Raw genomic sequence first — 22,290 nt, forward strand, 5'->3', positions numbered from 1 at the left:
TGACAAAATGAAAGTAAGGAAACAATGAAAACAATGCAGGATAGGGTTGATTTATCCATTAGGCTTTGATTGTGAAAAGTGGACCATAAAAATTGTTTATTTAGGAATAAAACCTTAAAGGTGAACTGTGTCGTTTTTTAAGTATTTTATTAGCTAAAAGCAATGTCTATATTCATAGTATATGTCCTCATTGGTGTAAAATTATGCCAATGATCTGACTTATCCTCGTAAGCTAAGAATTGAATAAAAGCTGACGCGGGACAAAATGCCCGATTTCCCAACGCGTTGAACTGAGCAATGCCATTGTGCCATTTTAATAGGCTACTTTTAAACGCATAGCTCAGTAATGTCAGTTTTATGTATTTGCTGAGAGGGGGCGGGATTTTTGTTGGGAAAGTCGGGGGAGAGACGCACTTCGATTAGACTGGATAAACACATGCAGCATCTTAATTGTTAAGAAAATGAAACGAAATAAATGAATAAATCAAGCCTTTATTAAAAAACACTAGGCGATATCATACAGCATTCAGAAAAATGCGCACCCCTCCGTCTATGGCCCATGACGCGATGAGCATTACTATAGCTACTTTTAAAAAAAACGCGGGTCAGGTACAATATTTTCTTTATTTATTTTGCGGTCCGAGTTGCGGGCGGGTTAGTTGAAAACGTCGGTCGGGTGCGGGTTGTTTATACATTGACCCGCGCATCGCTGGTACTTACACCCATGGGTGATGATGATGATGCACTTGGACCTGTCTGTACATTGAAGATTGTTGGGATGGCTGTATCCTTTAGACGCTTACTGTCCGTGTTTTCTTTATAGTCATCTGGTCCAAAATGCTTTCAGCAAACACGCCATTTTTTGATAGATTCTATCGGCGTTTTTAGATCAATGTTCAGAGCAGTCAACCATTGATTTTTTAGTTTCTTTTTGTTCGTTGGTATTCGGTGTAACATTACGGTAGAATATACCTTCGCCTTACTATCACAGCCCTTTACTACGCACAGAACCATGGCTAATCGCACAGGAAACCTAATTTGCCACCTAAAAACTACACAAACTTAGTCCCGGTCATGTTGGAAGTTACCGAGCTGGGGACTATTTTCAGGTGCTTCGTCATATCATTACGCTACTGCACTCATGGTACGGCCGCACAGTTCCTTGATTCTTACGCCGGGATGAGAGTAGTTCCTAGCCATATAGGCTTGGAAAATCGCAACTTTTCATTTTCCATCGATCTTAGTACACGGTTTAACTACAGAAGAGTCACGTTTTAAATAGGAAAAATATTGAAACTCGTTGGTCATTTGGAAAGAAATGCTAATGGTCCCATCAGAATCAATGATCTATGCTAAGCTATGCTAAAAGTGGTACCGTCAGAACCGGAGTTCGGCTGAATGGATTCGAAAACGGTACAACTGAACTGTTTAACTCTGGGGGAGTTGTAAAATGAGCCTATTTCCAAAAAAAGTGGAGTATCCCTTTAAAGAATCTTCTTCTGACTTACAGTAGAAACCATTTTAGTATTATTTATTACATTTCATTTTATTGCAGCTTTATTTCAATGACATTATTTCAAAAGCAAAATTTAGTAGTTCTCTTTTTAGTTTTAGTTAAGAATAGCATCACTGCTATCTGTTAAATATAAACAAAACATTTGGTGTAGGGTGTAATTTTCATTCTTTTTTTTAACCATTTTCATACATAAATTGTTAGTACATTTTTAATATATACATATATATATATATATGCATAGAAACACTAATAGCACCCTGGCATCACCAAGCATTGGTCACATCTCCAGAAAAGTTACTTCAGAGAAGGAGAAAGCGCAAAATCAAACATTTTTGTCTTCAGACAAACATACACTGATGAATTCCACAAAAAGACCAGGACCATTTATTAAGAACGTAAATAAGCTAAATAAATCAAAGCCTGTCTGTATGCTTTCCTTCCATAGCAGTGATCTGACCCTAAGGGTTTTACATTCTCACCCGCGCGCTGACCACAGCAACACCGCTCTCATCTCCATTACAATGGCTCTCGACCTCCAGAGAGTCAGTTCATCACCCTGTGTGGCCACCGCTAGTGTTATGTGCACAACTTCCTGTAAGAGAAGCACTTCATCCCCCTCGTTTGGGTAATAGTTCAAATATTCTTCCTCCATAAAACCTTCTTTCCCAACAAAGCCATTTACAGCTGCACTTAAATCAATATCAGTCCGAGCGCAGAGCGAATACACACAGCTCCATTTAAAGAACGTTAGCCTAACGCTCCTCGCGCTAAGTTAATGTGTTGAAGGGTTATCAAGCCCGCCCTCTCAACATGCAATCTACACGCCGTCCGTATCAGAGGCACTCACACAGAAACCATCTATACCAATTACAGAACCTTTTCCATCTGAAGACGTGGATACATTAAAAACAATTATCGCCAAGCGCTGATGGATCGCGGTGTTGGAGCAGCTAACGTGTTTTTGTATGTCTAGGCTGTAGGTGTGTGTGTGTATTGGGAACCATTACGGTAAATACATTCAAAGCAGAGGCAAAATCATCTAACATTGTCAGTCTAGTTCTTTCTAGAGTCTAAAGCTGCTGTGAGCAACTGTACTAAATAGTAAAAGGCTCTGGATCTTAAACCTAAGGGTCTCGGTGAGGTTAAAGGTCAGCAGTTGGGCTTGGTTTGTAAATTACAGAGCGATACAAGTTCAGATCACATATGACCAGACATTTTCTCCCTGTCGGTTATTTCTGGTCTACATTTGAATGTCAACAAAAATGAGTTATTGGGAAATTAATATTAACACTTTCTATGAAGCCTGTGAATATAATGCATTGTAAATGTATTCTTAATGTATCCATAATACCCTTAGAATCAGTTGCATGCTCTGTAAATAATTAAAAGCAGTTATAATACATTATAATACTTACCTATTCATGGAGCCATCTAGAGCATAATGTACGATCAACAATCATGTTGTATAATGCATTAGACTCTTTAAAGGTGTAGCCATGAATAGGTAAGTGTTTTAAACTGTAGCTTCAATTATTTATGACAAAATATGATTACAAAATGTATTATAAAGTAAATCTCACAAGAGCACAGTGTCATATTTAACCCCACAAAAAAACAATGCATATTTTGCAAAGAAAGAAAAAGAAAAGTCGGTTTTAAGACCAATACTTTATTGACCGGTTTACATTAGTTTGACATGACATCAGTTTCAATGCAAGTAATAGTAAGTATGACCGCTACATACTGTAATGCATTGGGACTTTATTTTTATTTTTATTATATTCTCATTAATGTAACACAGCAAGGAATCTCATCCAGTCTGTTTTCTGATATCAGCATAAAGGAAGGACAAACAAATACTACCATGATGTATTAATAGTTTTAAGTAATAAATTATTAAATATTACGATAATTGTTTTATGTACCGTAATAAACTAGTATGCTTTTTTCAAACTAGTAGGAATCAAACTTTGTTGCATTTTTGATAATGGAAATACAGTATTTCTGGCACTACAGTACTGCAAATGTATTATTTTATTTTAATGTTTTGGTTTTTTTGCACTGAAGTAATGATTGACAATTAAAATCCAAAAAAATGTAAATCCATATGTCATTTTGCCAAAATCTCAAGTTGTTAAAGACAAAGTGCTATGCAAAGGCTATTTAAGACAGTATTGGCCATGACTCGACGACAAATGCTAGACTGACAAATGCGAAAACACTCTTCTCCACTCCTCAAAACAAAAACATTAGTCTTAATATAGTATAGTGTTTCTTGAGTAAAGAAAATAAAGTACTTATTCAAACAACCAGTTCATTATTTACCCTCGAATTGCAAACAAACAGAGATGGACTATACAAGAACTTGACGAGCTTTTGCGAGATCAAATCAAAATACCCTTCTAACACAGGTTTCATAGAAAGTGTTGTGGTGCTTTTGGTGCAGAGAGAACAACTTAGCAAGAGCATCTTCATGCCAAAAACATTCATTTCCGTGAAGGTTTCTTGCCATCTATTTCCATTCTAAAAGCTCTCTTACATTTTTCTCAGCATGAACATGTGAATAACATGTTGCATTATTTAAATGCTTGCGATGATTCTGTCACATGTATTTCCTCTTAATCTCTGACATTAAACGGTGGAATAAATGCTTTCATGCCTGGATTTGATCAGGTTTTAAGGACTTTTTGAGGCTGGCGCTGTGGTGCGGTGCTCTAATCAGAGGCGGTGTGGGCCAGCGGAGTGTGAATGGGGTTACGGTGATGAAGGAAATGCCCTTTAATGAGAGGAAGACAGGAAGCACTCCAATCAGCCCTTAGTGAGGAGAACATGAAAGCACAAAGAAAGAGGCGAGAGGAAAACAAAGGAAGGAGCGAGACGGAAGGAGAAACAGAGAGAGAGAGAGAATTCTCCAGCCTTCGGTCTGAGTGAAAAAGGGGGGATGGTGGGGGTGACGGAGGGTTTGGACGCTTTCTTTTCCATCAAAAAAGATCAGAGAAGCCCTTCCTCAATTTTCTCTGATAAGTGGTGAATTACCAGAGGCGCCGCCGCTTGTGTGTGTGTGTGTGTGGAAAAGTGGGAAGGGGGCCGACACAGTGTCGAATATCACGTGCAGACAATCAGGAGACGTTCCGGGTCTCTCTTTTTCACACATGCTCACACACATGCACAGTCTAACGAATTCACCATGTGAATCTGTGCAGAATAAAAAAACAGCACATTGAATAATACTTTATTTGTTATATATCTTCAAAATGCATACATTCATAAAATTGATGTCCAATCCAGCTACTGTATACACTTATCAATCAAAGGTTTGGACACATTTGAATTCTTTTGTGGTACTTATTATCTAAAAATCTGATGTAAAGTGCAAAATCTTTCTGATGTAAAGTCAGGATGAAATAAAAATTGACCCCATTTACTTTGTTAGCGCACATTTCTAGTCTTGTGGTGAAAAATTCATCCGTGCAAATTAATTCACACACAAAAAAATTTGTATTCGTAATCTAATCAAAATCTGAAAATGGACTCCCCGGCATGGCCGTCCTTCTCTGATGAAGTCAGTTTGACGACATGCGTAGACAGTGAGCTGAATGAAACGCCTCCTTTTCTAGATCCAATCAATTCCCAGAGGGGAAAACAAGCCACGCCCTCTATTTTTTCTCATTCAATATTCCGTTTCACTCATCACAATACTGAGGTAAAGTCTGCCGCAACGTCCGGTTCACACAGACTTTAAATGCTTGAAATTAGTTAGAAGATAAATAAATTGTGCCTACATATATATTTCTTTACAAAAAAAATTGAATTATTATTGTTGCGAGCAGGACGAGGTCGAGGGACGTGGGAGGACGGCGCGAGGCTGGTGAAAAAGCTAAAAAAAGGGATTGGTTGGACCAGATGACAAAGGAAAGGTCACCAACAAGTGCTCTTGTACAGTAAGCATTTCCAGGATCTCAAAAATAACAGAACGGTCCTGGCAACTCAAAAGACATGGGTTTGATTCTCAAGAAAAGCAGGAACTGATATAACGTAAGCCTTAAAATGCAACATACAGTGAGTCACTTTGGATAAAAGCGTCTGTCAAATGCATAAATGTAAAAATCAAGGCGAACAATGGCTGCACTGAACCTAAGAATCTAAATTATAATCCTTTCATTCATGTTATTTCAACCAAGTGTTTGGAAAACGTGTCTCTTCATTTTCCTTCTCTGTGTGTTTTCCTTTTCTATTTGGCCTGTTTGGGGACTCATGTGCGTGACCAAACCACACCGCTTGTCCGTTGGGCTCCTCAGGACATTCTAGCCAAATAAAACACGTCGTCGACCATCACAAACAGCGCACTCCCTGAAGTCTTACCTCTTTCTCTGTGACCGTGTAGATGTATTGATGGTCAGGGCTGAACAGCATGTCCCTCAAAATTGGTTTCCCTTCGCTCACCACCACGTTCTCATACAGCAGTGCAGGCTGGGTAACGGAGTTCACCAAGATCTGAAAGAAACAAAGAAGATATATATGTTGAATATTAAAGATCAAATATACTTTGGATTTGGCTGCGTTCTGATTTGCTGTTCACTTTGTGAAAAAAAAAAGTCTTTATAATGAAAATTGAATAAAAGTTGTTGGTTTGGTGTCTCTCTAAGCTGCATAATATATCAATTTAACTCCGCTGCCTTCACATCGATGCTTAAAAGGGAGTAACAGCGAATTCGACCGATGATAAACAAATGCATGGTCAATAATAAACGCAACATCACTTTCTGTTTGGCCCACCATAACATCCGCCAGAACTATACCCTCCTTTAAGTCACCATCCCTGGCCTTATTGATGCAGGGTCAGGGGAGCGTGACCTCAGCATCCCGTGGTGTTTCAGGGCCTAATGATGTGCTCGGCTCCGGTGCCATGTCCCGCTGATTAATGACCGTCCCCTTCGCCGAGCGCCATGGGAGCGCATTACCTGGGCCCTCTGACACCACCCCATTGCTAATGAAGAGAGCGCCTGCAGCACCGGAGTACACTAGAGCACCGTCCGACCCACTTACAAAAACACAAAAGCTGGTGAAGCAGTTCGGTTTTCCTCAGAAAGGTCCACAGCACGGAGGGAAAGAGTTGCAGGGAGTTTTCAGCCGCCCACACCTGGGAGTCAGTGTGGCCTATCTGGGTCAAACCCTGCAGCTGGTTCAAGAGAACTAAAATTACATCTACAAACATCTGAAAATAGAGTGAACTTAATCAGCAGTTCTGTTCTTTAACTAAAACCTAAAGCTGTGCAACGTGGCCTCATGTAAACTGACACATTTATAGAACAACATTTTATATGGGCAAAAAAACTATGTATATAGTGTTGGGGGTAACGCATTACAAGTAACGCAAGTTACGTAATCAGATTACTTTTTATAAGTAACTAGTAAAGTAATCCATTACTTTAAAATTTACAACAGAGTTACTTTTTCAAAAAAGTATGCAGCTTACTTTGTTTTCCCATTTATTGACTGACAGCTCTCTTTTCCCCATGCTGAGAGAAAGTATGAGTACGTTTTAGAGGCGTTGTGTACGCAGTGCAAACATGATGGTTATTGTAGTTGTAGACTAAATGTGAACATGCATTTACTAATCTCACTTGCACAACAACATATTCAGTATTCCTCAGCATTAATAAAAACAGTGTGCTGCCAACTCAGAATATTATCCGAACCTGCAATAATTAAATGTTTTAATATCACAAATATACTTTATGTATTTAATCTGACTTTATTAACCAATGTCTTTGCTGCTGACCTTCGATGACCCAATTCAATCATACTAAAAAGCAAAAATGACTTAAGATCACATCACATTTGTGTTCTTCTCCACATCTGAGAGATTTGTTGCACTCTCTATACATTAATTTACTGAAAGGGCCTTTACATTTGCCCAATTTGTTTTGTTCTTTTATTAAAAAACAAGCAAGCAAGCCCAGCCCAGTTGAGAACGCATTTAGTAACGCAATCAGTTCCCTTTTTAGGGAGTAACACAATATTATAAGTAACTTTGCCGAACAAAATATTTAATAAACCAAAACACAAATAGTGAAGAATGTTTAGTAGTGAATAACGAGTCTACTCATGAAAACTAATAATTTTTAAAATACGTAGATAAATTAGATTTCAACTATTAAATTGTTGGTATGTACAATATACAATATAATATAATCAAACAAACAAATAGGCTACATACATACATCGGATATTTCCATGAATACTTTTGGGATTAAATTTCCATTTTTAATTTCCAGCTTTAACTTCAGGTCTGGAAATTTTTACACAAATTTCAATTCAAGGTTTTACATGATTGTGAGAACCCTGTATATAGTTGCTCAGTGAGTGATGGAGGATCAAATAACAGCAAAGCAGTCTGGGATTTGGAGTCTGTTGTCCATGTCCCCACCCTCCATCACTTCATTGAGCATTACTCCCGCGGGACGCGGTTCATTATGAAGTAGTGGCAGATAACAGCTCAAGGACAGCTCATCCTCTCTCTCAGCCAATCCTTCTGGAACTCTTGCCAAGCAATGCTGAAGTTCCTGCAGTGGGACCGAGCTGGAAGAGAGAGAGTACGGATCTTCCCCTGTGTCCGAGCAGGAGAACGCACGACATGGAGAATGCTTTAGCCGCATGGAACAAGAATACTAATCTAGAAATACTGGCCACTGCTATGCGATTTGTGGCTAAAACTTGCAGGACAATGCAACTAACAAACTCTCCTGCAAGTTTCCCTGCCATATGAAGCTGATTAAATGGGATAAACATATATAATTGTTCTTCAAGGGTGAGCAAGATTTGCCATCTGCATTTCCCCGCCCTTTTTTAGAGCCGTGCAGATTGACGTAATTGTGCAATGACTCTTCAAATTGCAGATTCTTGGCAGATGGCCCATCTTCGAAGAAGCAGGAAGAGAACTCTCTGTCTCACACTGCCTTAATAAAGGTGTCAGGAGAGATGAAGTTGGACGGTGAAAAAACAAAAACAAATCCAGTTCTCCCTACTGACTGCTGCTGAATCCCAATGCACCTTATAGTCTGGAGTATCACTGCTACTGTCTCTGCTTTAGATATCATTTTCATTATGTGATTTAAAGACTTAACCTTTTGACATATGAAGTGACATTTCTGAAGGTTAATGACTTATGCGCCAGCGCAAAGACATATTTACATGAACAGCCCAAATGATCACAGAAGCACTATGATAGAAGTCTAGAGTACAAATGCATTTTTTTTTTAAAATTAATTAAATGAGATATATATTTTATTAATTATAACTTAATCGTATTATTTATTTTATTGATGGATTAAAAAAAAAATACTAAAACGTATGAATTTTAAATAAAACTATACTTATATTTAAAATATAGAATTAAAATGTTGTATTTCAATATTACAGATCAAACAATCTGGAAAAGTAAAATAATGATAATAACTTAACATGTAACTTGCAATTTTATGTTTCAACCAAAGAGGTCAATAGAGAACACATCCTTTTGTAATGTACCTTTTAAATGACGCTTTACCTTTAAACTAAAAACCGCCGAATGCCCTTGGGGACGACTTCTCTATGTGCCGCACTCAAATCATTCATACCAAAACAAATATTGAATTCACACCATCTTATTAGATGAATATGTTCCATGATTGCTACTTGCATTATCTTCTCGTGTTTATGGTCCCATTACGGTAAGTCATGGCAGAATCATTTCAGGACAGAAGCAAACCCTTCTAGCTGTAGACTGCACGTAATGAGCGCATTGGGTAATAACCTAAAATAGGAACCTATAAATTAAGAAACAGAGCCCTGCAGTCTTCCTTAATGCTGGTCTATGGATGAACAATAATTAAGGTGGACCAGGGTTCAATGAAGGGTCACTCTTCACGGCTTCAGAGCAAATTGAAACAGGTCTGGCCTTTTCAATCTCGTCAACGTCTCCGGTAAAGCACGTATGAATTTGTATGTGACCTTATGACATCAGCGAGGTCAACAGTCAATACAATGATAAACTGTCGTAGACATAAAAGAGCCTGTAGCTATGTCTTATGTAATCCGTCAAATGGGGAAAAAAGAAAAGAAAAAAGAAGGTTGTCCCTGACAGGCAGCTCTAAATTTCAGTATATACTGAAATACCTTCAGAGCTTTTGTTGGAGAGAATGATTGACAGGAGTTTTGTCACAAAACCCAGGCATTCCTCTGCCGGAGACTGTGGCGACCCATCAACTCTCCGTTGTTGAAAATCATTTTACTCCAGCCTGGATGGGGAACGGAGACATTTGGCTAATTAAATCAAACAGGAGGGCACTTTCCAGATGAGCCTGAATCCAATTTCATTAGTGCCCTCTCAGCCACGGATAATGTGCGGACCATGAGGTCGCTCTCGGACGTTTCGTGTCTTGACATCAACGCACTGGAGTATGATCAATAAAGGATGCTGACTTGAAATGTAGGAATGAAAGCATGCTGGGTTTTCCACAGGCTCTTTTTTTCCCTGCTGCTGCAGTTTGACTTCAATGTTTCTTTTTTTTTTCACATCATTCTAAATTGGTTGTCCAGATGAAATTAAGAGGTAATATTGCGAAATGGAAAATGTATACCAGTGCTGTGCAACTGTGCATACTGAATTGAAAATGTATTTTAAATTCCAATTCAACTCTGAAATTTTAAATTGGGTAGAACATGGGATACATAATTGTAGTTTGAATTTGAATGTAAGTAAGTAGAATGAAATATCATTAATATCAACAGTTATACGTCAGCGTCAATAGCCTCGTGGGCAGCGCGGCGACATAAAGCACAGCACAGTTGAACTTCGGGGGTCTCGAGTTCGAGTCCCGGCTCGTGAATCTTTTGTGTATATATAGATCGACAAAAGGCCTATTAAACATAATAGAAATAAAACATTTTAAAAAGCCTTAAAGCTTTATAAAGCTGCCAACTCATGAAAAGGGAGCCAATTATACAATATTAAATATTGCAATATACAGTACAATGTTGCTGTACCCTCCGAAAGCCTTGAGAAACAGGAAGAGTCGCTTAGTGCGAGCGTCTCCAGCCTCTTTGACCCTTTTCTGGAGGGCATCCAAGACTTCCCATGGCACCTGCTGACTTCACAGTCTGCATCTTACCGGCAGGAACAGAACCTGGTACACACAAACTCATTGCGCTTGATCAGCGTGACAGATTACTCTGTGAAATTAATCATCTTTCTCTGCCATGCTGCTGCTCTCTCTATAGGACGCCGGCCAAAAAGCAGCCGTGGACAGACAGTCCCAGTGGGCGCAATGATGGCACGCCACTGCGCGGCTCCCGGGGACCCGATGCCCACTCCCCGGTGAGTTTCATCATTAATAAGACAAGGAAACAGGAGCAGGTTTGTCTTTGAATGCTTGACTGGCTTGAATAAACCAGGGGTATAATCCAGCTGGAGACGCCGAAGATCAATGTCGCATCTGTTCAGTCTTTGTGTTGTCGTGTGCGGCATCATGGTGACTAAATGATAAGGGGGAAAGACGGTGCGAGCGAGAGAAGAGGGGGGAATAATAAAGGAAGAAGGGGAGTCGATGCTTGGTCCCCGGAGAGCGACAGGCATGTCTCAGCCTCCACCCTTTTTAATCTTTCAGGCACTCCATGGGTACAGCATCTCCTCCGCCACTCACCCCCACCGCTGCTACAAGCTCCACTCGCATGCTCTTGACATAACTAGGTCTCCCTGTGAATAATAAACCAGCCGCCAGATTCCTGCCTTTGATATGCAGCCCTTGAAGTAAAGATCTGCATCTGATTGAGCGCAATCACTGGCTAATTAATGAGACGGAAGGCCCGTACTCGGCCCACGCTGGCCCAACACGCTGCCACCGCTGTCCGTCCCGGTTCGTTCCCCTGAGAAGGAGCCAGCCGAGCCTGGAGGAAGAGGCTCGGGGAGCACCCCTGGGACAGGCACGCGCGGCTTACGCAACGAAGAGGGCGAACAGGCTCAGCGCTGTAGATAACAAGAGGTAAAAATAGGATCTTTCAGCTATAGGTTAGATTCGAAATGGAGAGAGATGTATGTACCAACACTAATGCTAACTGCAGGTTGCATTTAGCTTATTATACATAGCTGGTACGATAATCCAATTGGTCGATATTGGATGTATACTGTATTGAACTCTCCGACACAGAATATGTTATTGTATCTGATATTGTGCATCCCTAGGCCAAATAAAAATGCTTTTTAGATTACGGTTACCATCATGAGACACTTCAATTAATCTTTAATACACTAATCTTTAATACACTAATTTAATAACACTGTTAAATCTATTCATTATCGAATCTGAAATGTCAAAATTGAATATCCATTTTTTTTTTACTGAATTTTAATGTTGTGAGGCATATATATATATATAAATAAATTTTTGACAATATAAATACATTTAAAACATGTATCTAACAATTTACCAAATGGGATGCGTCAGAGCATGCATGCTAATCATTAGCCCAAGTCTATATCTTCTGTCCAATGACTTTTTTGTTTAGTATCCTCATACATTGTGTACTAAACTAAACCATTTTTACCCACCAGATGCTTCTACAGAGCAGGACTTAGACATGCTAATTAAACACAGCTCAACTGTCCCGCTATGCTAATCCTCTTCCAGGAGATGCAAAAACAACTTGTGTATTGGAGGCAGCAGGTCAAAACCCAAAAGCCACGAAGAATCTTCACCGAGGGAGAACTTTGTTGTGCCGCGCAGACAAAATATACTCATCGGCCCAGCTGGGTTTTACGGGGAAAACAAGTGCACCTCGTGGGCATTGGGAACTAGGCAGTCTGAGGAACCCGGGCAAAGGGAGAAGGGGCTAATCATAGAGGTCTCTAGATGGTTTTCTAACCCCAGCCGTAAACGTTTCATTATGACAGACTGTGCAACAGATAGCAGCTCAAGCTCATTCGACCTCGTTCCACTTCCCTTGCAATATCTGATTTGGCCCCGGGTTCGAAGGCTCCTCGGAGCATTGAGAGGAATTTCATTTCTATTTTCCTACTTGTCGTCTTTCCGCCATCCGCTTACTCCCGCTCTCTATCTTCCTCTCTCAGACCTCCCCCCTTCAGGTCCTCTTGACACAACAGACGCACACCGGCAGTCAAGCAAGACAGACTGTGCGGTTAAAACTAGGTGGAAAAAATGGGAGTTTGCCCTGCAGTGAGTATGAAAGCAACTCCTAAGTCATCTCCATTTGTCACAAACTGCACGCTGCAACTGCCAGGCCACTTCTCATACACTCAAACCTCTGACAAGAGCGAGCTGCGGACAAAAATACAGAATAAATGGGATGCTATGGAGCTCAGCATAACACTGCAATACCAATAGTCATTAGGGAAGCCTCCGGCGATGATTTCTTTAACTACAGATTGTGCCTGCCTATACATCATCTCCCAATGCTAAATGGAGATCCAAACAGCTCGCTTGTGACTGCAAATGCCACAACTTCATCAACTCATGACTGCATTATCACAAAATGATGGGGTTCTCTCAAGGTATATTCCTCAATATTTAAGTCTCTACTAAAAATTGAGCTCCAAGATTCTCATCCGCATCGTTCGTTACCGTACACATCTTCTATATGTGACACATTGAATCATTTTGAGTTGGAAGTCACAATGAGCTTGAAATTTTATCTTAGTAAAATCTCTGCTTTCAATTATTCAACCAATAACTGTTCAACATGTCACCTGATGTTATGTTTTTTTTCTCAGGTAAATTTCATTATTCAAGTAAAATTGTAAATTTACTATAAATGCAATCTATTTTACTTCATAATAAATTGATGTCCTAATTATCTAACTGTGAAGATGGATGGATGGATGGATGGATGGATGGATGGGTGGATGGATGGATGGATGGATGGATGGATGGATGGATGGATGGATGGATGGATGGATGAATGGATGGATGGATGGATGGATGGATGGATGGATGGATGGATGGATGGATGGATGGATGGATGGATGGATGGATGGATGGATGGATGGATGGATGGATGGATGGATGGATGGATGGATGGATGGATGGATGGATGGATGGATGGATGGGTGGATGGATGGGTGGATGGGTGGGTGGATGGATGGTATAATTTTAATTTTTACTTTTTGTTGACTATTTTGCCATTTTTATATATTTCCCATGTAAAATGTAATAATATAAAGTATATCATACTATATAAGACAATATGACATATAACCATTTTGCACAAAATGCATTGTAAGATTGAGAATCTCCATGGGAATTTCCCATGTCTCATCCCCATGACATTTTCTAATATTTGAAGGTGTAAAGGAAATAGTTTAAAATGTGAAAAATATGTTTTCTTAAGCCATGCTGTTAACAGCATTTAGCACATAATCTAAATATGTTGAGGCCAGATGTTTTGCTATATTGGAAAAAATATTAGGGTCAAAACGACTCATAATACTTCAGGTCGCATGTATTTATTTGCCACGAACAGATTCTTGACTATAGAAGGACACCCCCGCCATTGCAAGCTCAACAAAAATGGTTCAGCGTCGCAAACAGAGAATTTTTTGGGGTACTAACGGTGCAATCAGATGGCTCTATAAATATTTGCCCAAACCGTGTGTCAAATTTGAGGGTCACACTCTACGCAACAAGCTACGCTGTTTGACAAGGGTATGTAATCCTCAATGGCAGCTCTCAGCGAGTGTCACTGAAATGACATCTGCAACAATGGAAGTGAGGCAATAATACTGACAAAGCCAAACAAAAACGCTCTCATAAGGATGTGAACGTACTTGACACATCAAAGCGCAGAGAGAGAGTGTGGCATTTTCCCAATCTCACCTCTGCAAGACAATCTGACATACCTGAGCACACAGAAAACACTGCGTTTGAGCTCTGAGGAAAAGGATCACTTGAGGACGGGCTCCACCGGGACAAACTACCCGCCGGTGCTTGAAAACCAAAGAGAGAGAGATGCAAGATACAATCTGCAGAGGGTGAGCAGGTCAAAATAATCCCAGTGAAGCCTTCTCCATGGAAGAGCTCACTCTGGGAAGCAAAGCAGTGCCTTCAGCCGGTACTGAAACTGATAGCACAATAAAACGCTGATGGAAACGGTAAAAATTATTATCATACAGAGCGCATGGACGCATTGGCTACTTTTTTGGGTGTGGAAAATAATTATGAACCTGGAGAAAGGTGCGTTTCATTGGCTATTTACTTCTGGGCCGAAATCATATAAAGCGGTTTATGACAAATCTGATAAAATCCAACACAAAACAGGATCGATTTGAGTGTTTAGGGTTTATGAAAGAGTAAAAGCACTTTATTTGAAAGCGAACTGGCTGTAAAAAGCACCATCACTTCCACTGGGAAATAAGGTCTTGAATTTTTCCTTTAAGTAAAAAAGAGTGTCACAGACGATGGAGATGTCTGAAGATTAATAATGCTTGTGCATTAATATACATCTCTGCATTACTAATACCTGCAAGTCATTCTTAGACACGAGTGTTCATCTACAGATCCGAAGTGGGTTATTCAATCATCTGTTTGGATCATAAATTTCACAGACGGATTGAAATTAAATTTGAGAATGTTTATGTGAGTGCGTGCGGAGGTGGCTAAGTGTGTGTTGCCAATTAAGTTGCACGTCTACAGTAAATGTCAATGCACATCGAGACACTTAAACTTCCATACGGACCCTCGGAGGAAAGGATTTCAAAGATGCTTATCCGTTTACAGCGTTCCACTCGGCAGCACATATTTCTCACAGAAAAATCATCAACATCGACATTCTGCAGCACTGACCAACGCCAAATGGAATCCTGCGGACCCGAGAGAACATTCTATGCAGTGTGAAACGCCAGAGGGGCGTAAACAAGCGTGTAGCACTACAAAGAGCCGTCTCTGAAGAAATGGCTAAACGACGTTAATGTTAGAAGCTGTGGATCTGCCTCCATTTACAAGAGGGAACCGCAGGACAAATTGAACATGAATGGACATGTTTCCTTTCCAATTACGCCTATAGATTAGTTGTGCAGGTAACATGTGGTCATTCTTTCCTGTTAGCGGTTCATTACGTGTCCCTGTTTGGGAGCCTAAATCAGAAAGGGAGAGAGAGAGAGCTTGTCGTTCATAGAAAAAAACTCTGCTAACTAACAATTTGGCCACCCAAAAACTCCATCAATGTCTGTGCTCTGGTGTAGATATATGGGGTTGTCACTGTAGTATTCCTACATTTGGCTATGAACCAATCACATGTCAGAGACAACGTATGCTTGTTCCTATTGACTAGGAACAGTCAGTATATTTTATGCAAATTAGCCCTAGAAGGTTTGATTGTGTACTTGTTGCTGAAGAGTTAGCACTCATGGGCTTCTGAAAAGGTTTAATAAATCCTCAAGTGAACTCTGTTCGTATGTTATGCTAATAGCTTTGCTGTATTATGTTATGCAGGCTTTGCTGTATTAACATTATTTAGAAGAAGGCTAACTTTCTAGATGTAGTTATGCTAGCAGTAGTCAGAGGAAGGCTAGCTTAGAGGGTTTTGCTAACATTATCAAGAGAAAGGCTACTTTTCTAAGCATTATGCTAACACTACTGAGAGGAAGTGTTTTAGGAATTGTGGTGCTAAAGATATTGAGAGAAAAAATGATGGGAGAAGCTGTTAGCTATACCTTCTGTAAGAGTAGATGGCATATTTAATTTGATGCTAATGAAAACAAGGCTTTGAGGCATAGAAGTACGGTTTTGGTTTCATACTGGTGTACTTAATGCTATTTACTCTGACTAGTTAACTGCAGTCTAACAACACATTTACACTGAGAAGAGGAGACAGGTAGCAAAGTGGGAGAGAGAGGGGGACGTGATCGGAAAAGGTCAGCGAGCCGGTACTCGAAATCGGGTCGCCTGAAGCACAACAACGCTACAGTACATGTCGGAGTGCTGCCCACAAAGCTATTGGGTCGAGCAAATTAAATTTCAATTGAAGGTGTATACCTGAAATAATCCGTTAAATAGGTAAAAATGTTAACGGTCGGACTACTTTCTCAATTTGATAAAAAAATTAATTGAGCACATGTGCATGGCTGTAATGTTTACATTACTTTTGCATTCTACTAAATATTTGCTAAAAGCTCTTCTAATGCGTGTTAGCTTTTTTTTTAGATATGTCATTTTAATAAAATGATACTCACGGGGCCCTATTTTAACGATCTGAAACGCAAGTGTCAAAGTGCAAAGCGCAAGTAACTTTGTGGGCGGATCCCGGCGCTGTTGCTATTTTCCCGGCGGGATAAATGACTCTTGCGCCCGACGCAAATCTAAAAGGGGTTGGTCTGAAGTAGCTTCATTATTCATAGGTGTGGTTTGGGCGTAACGTGAAATAAACCAATCAGAGCGTCCTCTCACATTCCCTTTAAGAGCCGGCGCGCTTGTTCCATGGCGGATTGCTATTATAACGGCGGATTTGCCAGCGCACGCAAGGAGCGGTTTACAGCCGAGGAGGCCGACGTTCTCGTCAGGGCCGTAAAACACAGAGAAGTGACATTGGGGATGATGGGAGAAACCCACCCAAATTAGCTTCGGTTAAACAGGCGTATAATTTGGGTAGTAAATGTGTAGCCTAATCTAGATTTTTTTTTTTTTTTTTATCTAGATAGATCTTTTTCACATCTTCACGGACACAACAATGATTTCCATCCATCCATCTTCTTCCGCTTATCCGGGGCCGGGTCGCGGGGGCAGCAGTCTAAGCAGAGATGCCCAGACTTCCCTTTCCCTAGCCACTTCCTCTAGCTCTTCCGGGGGGACACCGAGGCGTTCCCAGGCCAGCCGAGAGACATAGTCTCTCCAGCGTGTCCTAGGTCTTCCCCGGGGTCTCCTCCCGGTGGGACGTGCCCGGAACACCTTCCCGGGAAGGCGTCCAGGAGGCATCCGGAACAGATGCCCAAGCCACCTCAGCTGACCCCTCTCGATGTGGAGGAGCAGCGGCTCTACTCTGAGCTCCTCCCGAGTGACCGAGCTCCTCACCCTATCTCTAAGGGATCGCCCAGCCACCCTGCGGAGAAAGCTCATTTCGGCCGCCTGTATCCGGGATCTTGTCCTTTCGGTCATGACCCAAAGCTCATGACCATAGGTGAGAGTAGGAACGTAGATTGACCGGTAAATCGAGAGCTTCGCCTTGCGGCTCAGCTCTTTCTTCACCACGACAGACCGGTACATCGACCGCATTACTGCGGAAGCTGCACCGATCCGTCTGTCAATCTCCCGTTCCATCCTTCCCTCACTCGTGAACAAGACCCCAAGATACTTGAACTCCTCCACTTGAGGCAGGAACTCTCCACCAACCTGAAGTGAGCAAGCCACCCTTTTCCGACTGAGGACCATGGCCTCGGATTTGGAGGTGCTGATTCTCATCCCAGCCGCTTCACACTCGGCTGCAAACCGTCCCAGTGCATGCTGAAGGTCCTGGTCTGTAGGGGCCAACACGACAACATCATCCGCAAAGAGCAGAGACGAAATCGTGTGGTCCCCGAACCTGACACCCTCCGGCCCCTGGCTGCGCCTAGAAATTCTGTCCATAAATATTATGAACAGAACCGGCGACAAAGGGCAGCCCTGCCGAAGTCCAACATGCACCGGGAAGAAGTCTGACTTACTGCCGGCAATGCGAACCAAGCTCCTGCTCCGGTCGTATAGGGACCGGACAGCCCTTAGCAAAGGACCCCGGACCCCATACTCCCGGAGCACCCTCCACAGGCCGCCTCGAGGGACACAGTCGAATGCCTTCTCCAAATCCACAAAACACATGTGGATTGGTTGGGCAAACTCCCATGAACCCTCCAGCACCCTGTAGAGGGTATAGAGCTGGTCCAGTGTTCCACGGCCGGGACGAAAACCGCACTGTTCCTCCTGAATCCGAGGTTCTACTATCGGCCGTAATCTCCTCTCCAGTACCCTAGCATAGACTTTCCCGGGGAGGCTGAGAAGTGTGATCCCCCTGTAGTTGGAACACACTCTCCGGTCCCCCTTCTTAAAAAGAGGGACCACCACCCCAGTCTGCCATCCCAGAGGTACTGTCCCCGACCGCCACGCGATGCTGCAGAGGCGTGTCAGCCAAGACAGCCCCGCAACATCCAGAGACTTGAGGTACTCAGGGCGGATCTCATCCACCCCCGGCGCCTTGCCACCGAGGAGTTTCTTGACTACCTCGGTGACTTCAGCTTGGGAGATGGACGAGTCAACCTCCGAGCCCTCAGCCTCTGCTTCCTCAATGGAAGACGTGACGGCGGGATTGAGGAGATCCTCGAAGTATTCCTTCCACCGTCCGACGACATCCCCAGTTGAGGTCAACAGCTGCCCACCTCCACTGTAAACAGCGTTGGTGGGGCACTGCTTCCCTCTCCTGAGTCGCCGGACGGTTTGCCAGAATCTCTTCGAGGCCAGCCGATAGTCATTTTCCATGGCCTCTCCGAACTCCTCCCAGGCCCGAGTTTTTGCCTCCACAACCACCCGGGCTGCAGTTCGCTTGGCCTGCCGGTACCCGTCAGCTGCCTCAGGAGTCCCACAAGCCAACCAGGCCCGATAGGACTCCTTCTTCAGCTTGACGGCATCCCTTACTTCCGGTGTCCACCACCGGGTTCGGGGATTGCCGCCTCGACAGGCACCGGAGACCTTACGGCCACAGCTCCGAGTGGCCGCTTCGACAATGGAGGTGGAGAACATGGTCCACTCGGACTCAATATCTCCAGCCTCCCTCGGGATCCGGTCGAAGCTCCGCCGGAGGTGGGAGTTGAAGATCTCTCTGACAGGAGACTCGGCCAAACGTTCCCAGCAGACCCTTACAGTACGCTTGGGTCTGCCGAGTCTGTCCAGCTTCCTCCTCCGCCATCGGATCCAACTCACCACCAGGTGGTGATCAGTTGACAGCTCCGCCCCTCTCTTTACCCGAGTGTCCAAGACATACGGCCGCAGGTCAGATGAAACGACCACAAAGTCGATCATCGACCTACGGCCTAGGGTGTCCTGGTGCCACGTGTACTGATGGACACCCTTATGCTTGAACATGGTGTTCGTTATGGACAAACTGTAACTAGCACAGAAGTCCAATAACTGAACACCGCTCGGGTTCAGATCAGGGGGGCCGTTCATCCCAATCACGCCCCTCCAGGTAACACTGTCGTTGCCCACGTGGGCGTTGAAGTCCCCCAGTAGAACGACGGAGTCTCCAGTCGGAGCACTTTCCAGCACCCCTCCCAGAGACTCCAAGAAGGCCGGGTACTCTACACTGCCGTTTGGCCCGTAGGCACACACGACAGTGAGAGACCTATCCCCGACCCGTAGGCGCAGGGAAACGACCCTCTCGTTCACCGGGGTAAACTCCAACACATGGCGGCTGAGTTGGGGGGCTATGAGCAAACCCACACCAGCCCGCCGCCTCTCACCATGGGCAACTCCAGAGTGGTGAAGAGTCCATCCTCTCTCAAGGAGTGTGGTTCCAGAGCCTAAGCCGTGCGTAGAGGTGATTCCAACTATCTCTAGTTGGAACCTCTCAACCTCACGCACAATCTCAGGCTCCTTCCCCGCCAGCGAGGTGACGTTCCACGTCCCTAGAGCTAGTTTCCGTGTCCAGGGATCGGGTTGTCGAGGCCCCCGCCTTCGACTGCCGCCCGATCCTCTAAGCACCGGCCCCTTACGGCCCCTCCTGCAGGTGGTGAGCCCACGGGAAGGCGGCCCCACGTCGCTCTTTCGGGCTGAGCCCGGCCGGACCCCGTGGGGGAAGGCCCGACCACCAGGCGCTCGCATACGAGCCCCAACCCCGGGCCTGGCTCCAGGGTGGGGCCCCGGCTGCGCCATACCGGGCGACGTCACGGTCCTTGCTTTAATTTTCTTCATAAAGGGTTTTTTTTTTTAACTACTCTTAGTCTGACCCGTCGCCTAGGACCTGTTTGCCTTGGGAGACCCTACCAGGGGCATATAGCCCCGGACAACATAGCTCCTAGGGTCATTCGGGTACTCAAACCCCTCCACCACGTTAAGGTGGCAGTTCAAGGAGGGGACAGTTCAATGATTTCCCTCGTGTGTTAATATTTTTCCTTGTAATAATGTATGATTTGCAAAAATGAAAACTGCTTCATCTGTTTATATTAGAGAATCAAAGTGGATGCGCGTTAACATTATGGCCAAGCACGCGCCCTTAAAATAGCCTACCATATCACTAACGCGCAACACGCCACTGTCTTTAGACTGTTTTTTTCCTGGTCAATGGCGCAATTGCTTTCTAAAACTGGAAAATAGCACCATGGAAGTTTTGCGCCGGAACACGCCTCCTCTTTGCGCTGAACCGCCCCCGCGAGCGCAAGTTAATTTCCTAATTTACCGACGTGCGTCTGTGGAGGGAAAAGTCTGCTGTGCGCGGGTGCAAAATAGGAATGATACATGCGTCGGTGTTCAAAGTCAATTGCGCTGGGTGCAAGATAGGGCCCACTGTGTCACTGGTGACATTATTGCACAGACTTTATCTGGTTCTGAAATGCACTGCACCGCGCAAGCGCCGTTTTGTTCAGAATACATGTTATACACATGTAAACGAATATGTGAATCAAACTGCAAAGAAATATGATTGGATTCATAAACACTGCAGTGCAAAAAGAGTGCATGTAAACATACCTAATGAGAGTTGATATTATATACTTTCCAGGCCTGGAACATGCAAGTTTTATTTGTTTTGTTTTGTTTTAATTCTCAATTTAATTCTAGCAAATGTTTACAACTTTACACTTCCAAGCTCTGAAAAATGACATGGTCAATGTCACAGATAGGGACTTCAGGACTGCATTAAGAAAAATGCACTTACTGCAAACTGAAATGATTCCCAAACTCGCTGCTTGTGTACACGCACACTTGAGTAGTATGCACTGTCAGCATCCTCAAAGCACAAGCACACAGACACACATGAACAGATAGCCCTGATACACAGCAGAAACTCATGATCACAGGCATATATCACTGGCACTGACAAAAAAGAAACACACACACACACAAGATAAAACACGCGACACACTGTCTCCTATGGGCATCAGCAAACTGTAGCACGGCATATTGTTACACGACCTAGATTCAATTTTGCTCACTCTCAATTCTGTCTCTCTCACACACCACACACATACACGAGAGTATGCTAATGAGAGTGAATCTCCAGGTTCCCTTTCTGCAGGAAAGTGTTGGGTGACACTGTAGGAAAATTCCTGCCAGCATAAAAATTAATGAATTGTGTTGTATGTATGTATTTTGTTTTGTATGTGTGTGTGTACTTTAAGAGAACAGTTGTATATAGAGAGAGCCAGAACAGTGGGATGTTTTTAGCGGGTGATCTAGGAAGGTCTAAGAAGAGAACGCTATGTGTCTCAACACCACCTGCAGCAAATGAAAAAAAAAAAGCCTGTTAGATGATATGAGACAAGTGAGAGGCAAATAAGACAAAACAAAATCATCAGAATAAATCAATTGTTCTCAAGCGTGAATAAATCTTACAGACATTTCTGCTTCACAACAAGCAGAAGTGAACAGTAAAGACTTTAATCATGTTACAAAATATTTCTATTTCGAAACAAATAACATTGATAATAATAATAAATGTTTCTTGAGCAGCAAATCAGCATATTAGAATGATTTCTGAAGGATCATGTGACACTGAAGACTGGAGTAAAGGAACATTCGGAACATTCAGCTTTGCCACCACAGGAA

General features: G+C 42.9%; 1 protein-coding gene across 1 annotated transcript in view; it reads right to left on the reverse strand.

The window, feature by feature from the left end:
• Nucleotides 1-22,290, reverse strand: part of plxna1a (plexin A1a) — a 220,602-nt gene that overhangs the window by 114,532 nt on the left and 83,780 nt on the right. The window contains exon 4 of the mRNA XM_079589633.1: nt 5,879-6,010. Coding sequence (XP_079445759.1) covers nt 5,879-6,010 — 132 coding nt within the window. The remainder of the gene's footprint in view (nt 1-5,878; nt 6,011-22,290) is intronic.

The sequence above is a fragment of the Phoxinus phoxinus genome, assembly GCF_949152265.1.
Source record: "Phoxinus phoxinus genome assembly, chromosome: 18".
In the NCBI taxonomy this organism is placed as follows: domain Eukaryota; kingdom Metazoa; phylum Chordata; class Actinopteri; order Cypriniformes; family Leuciscidae; genus Phoxinus; species Phoxinus phoxinus.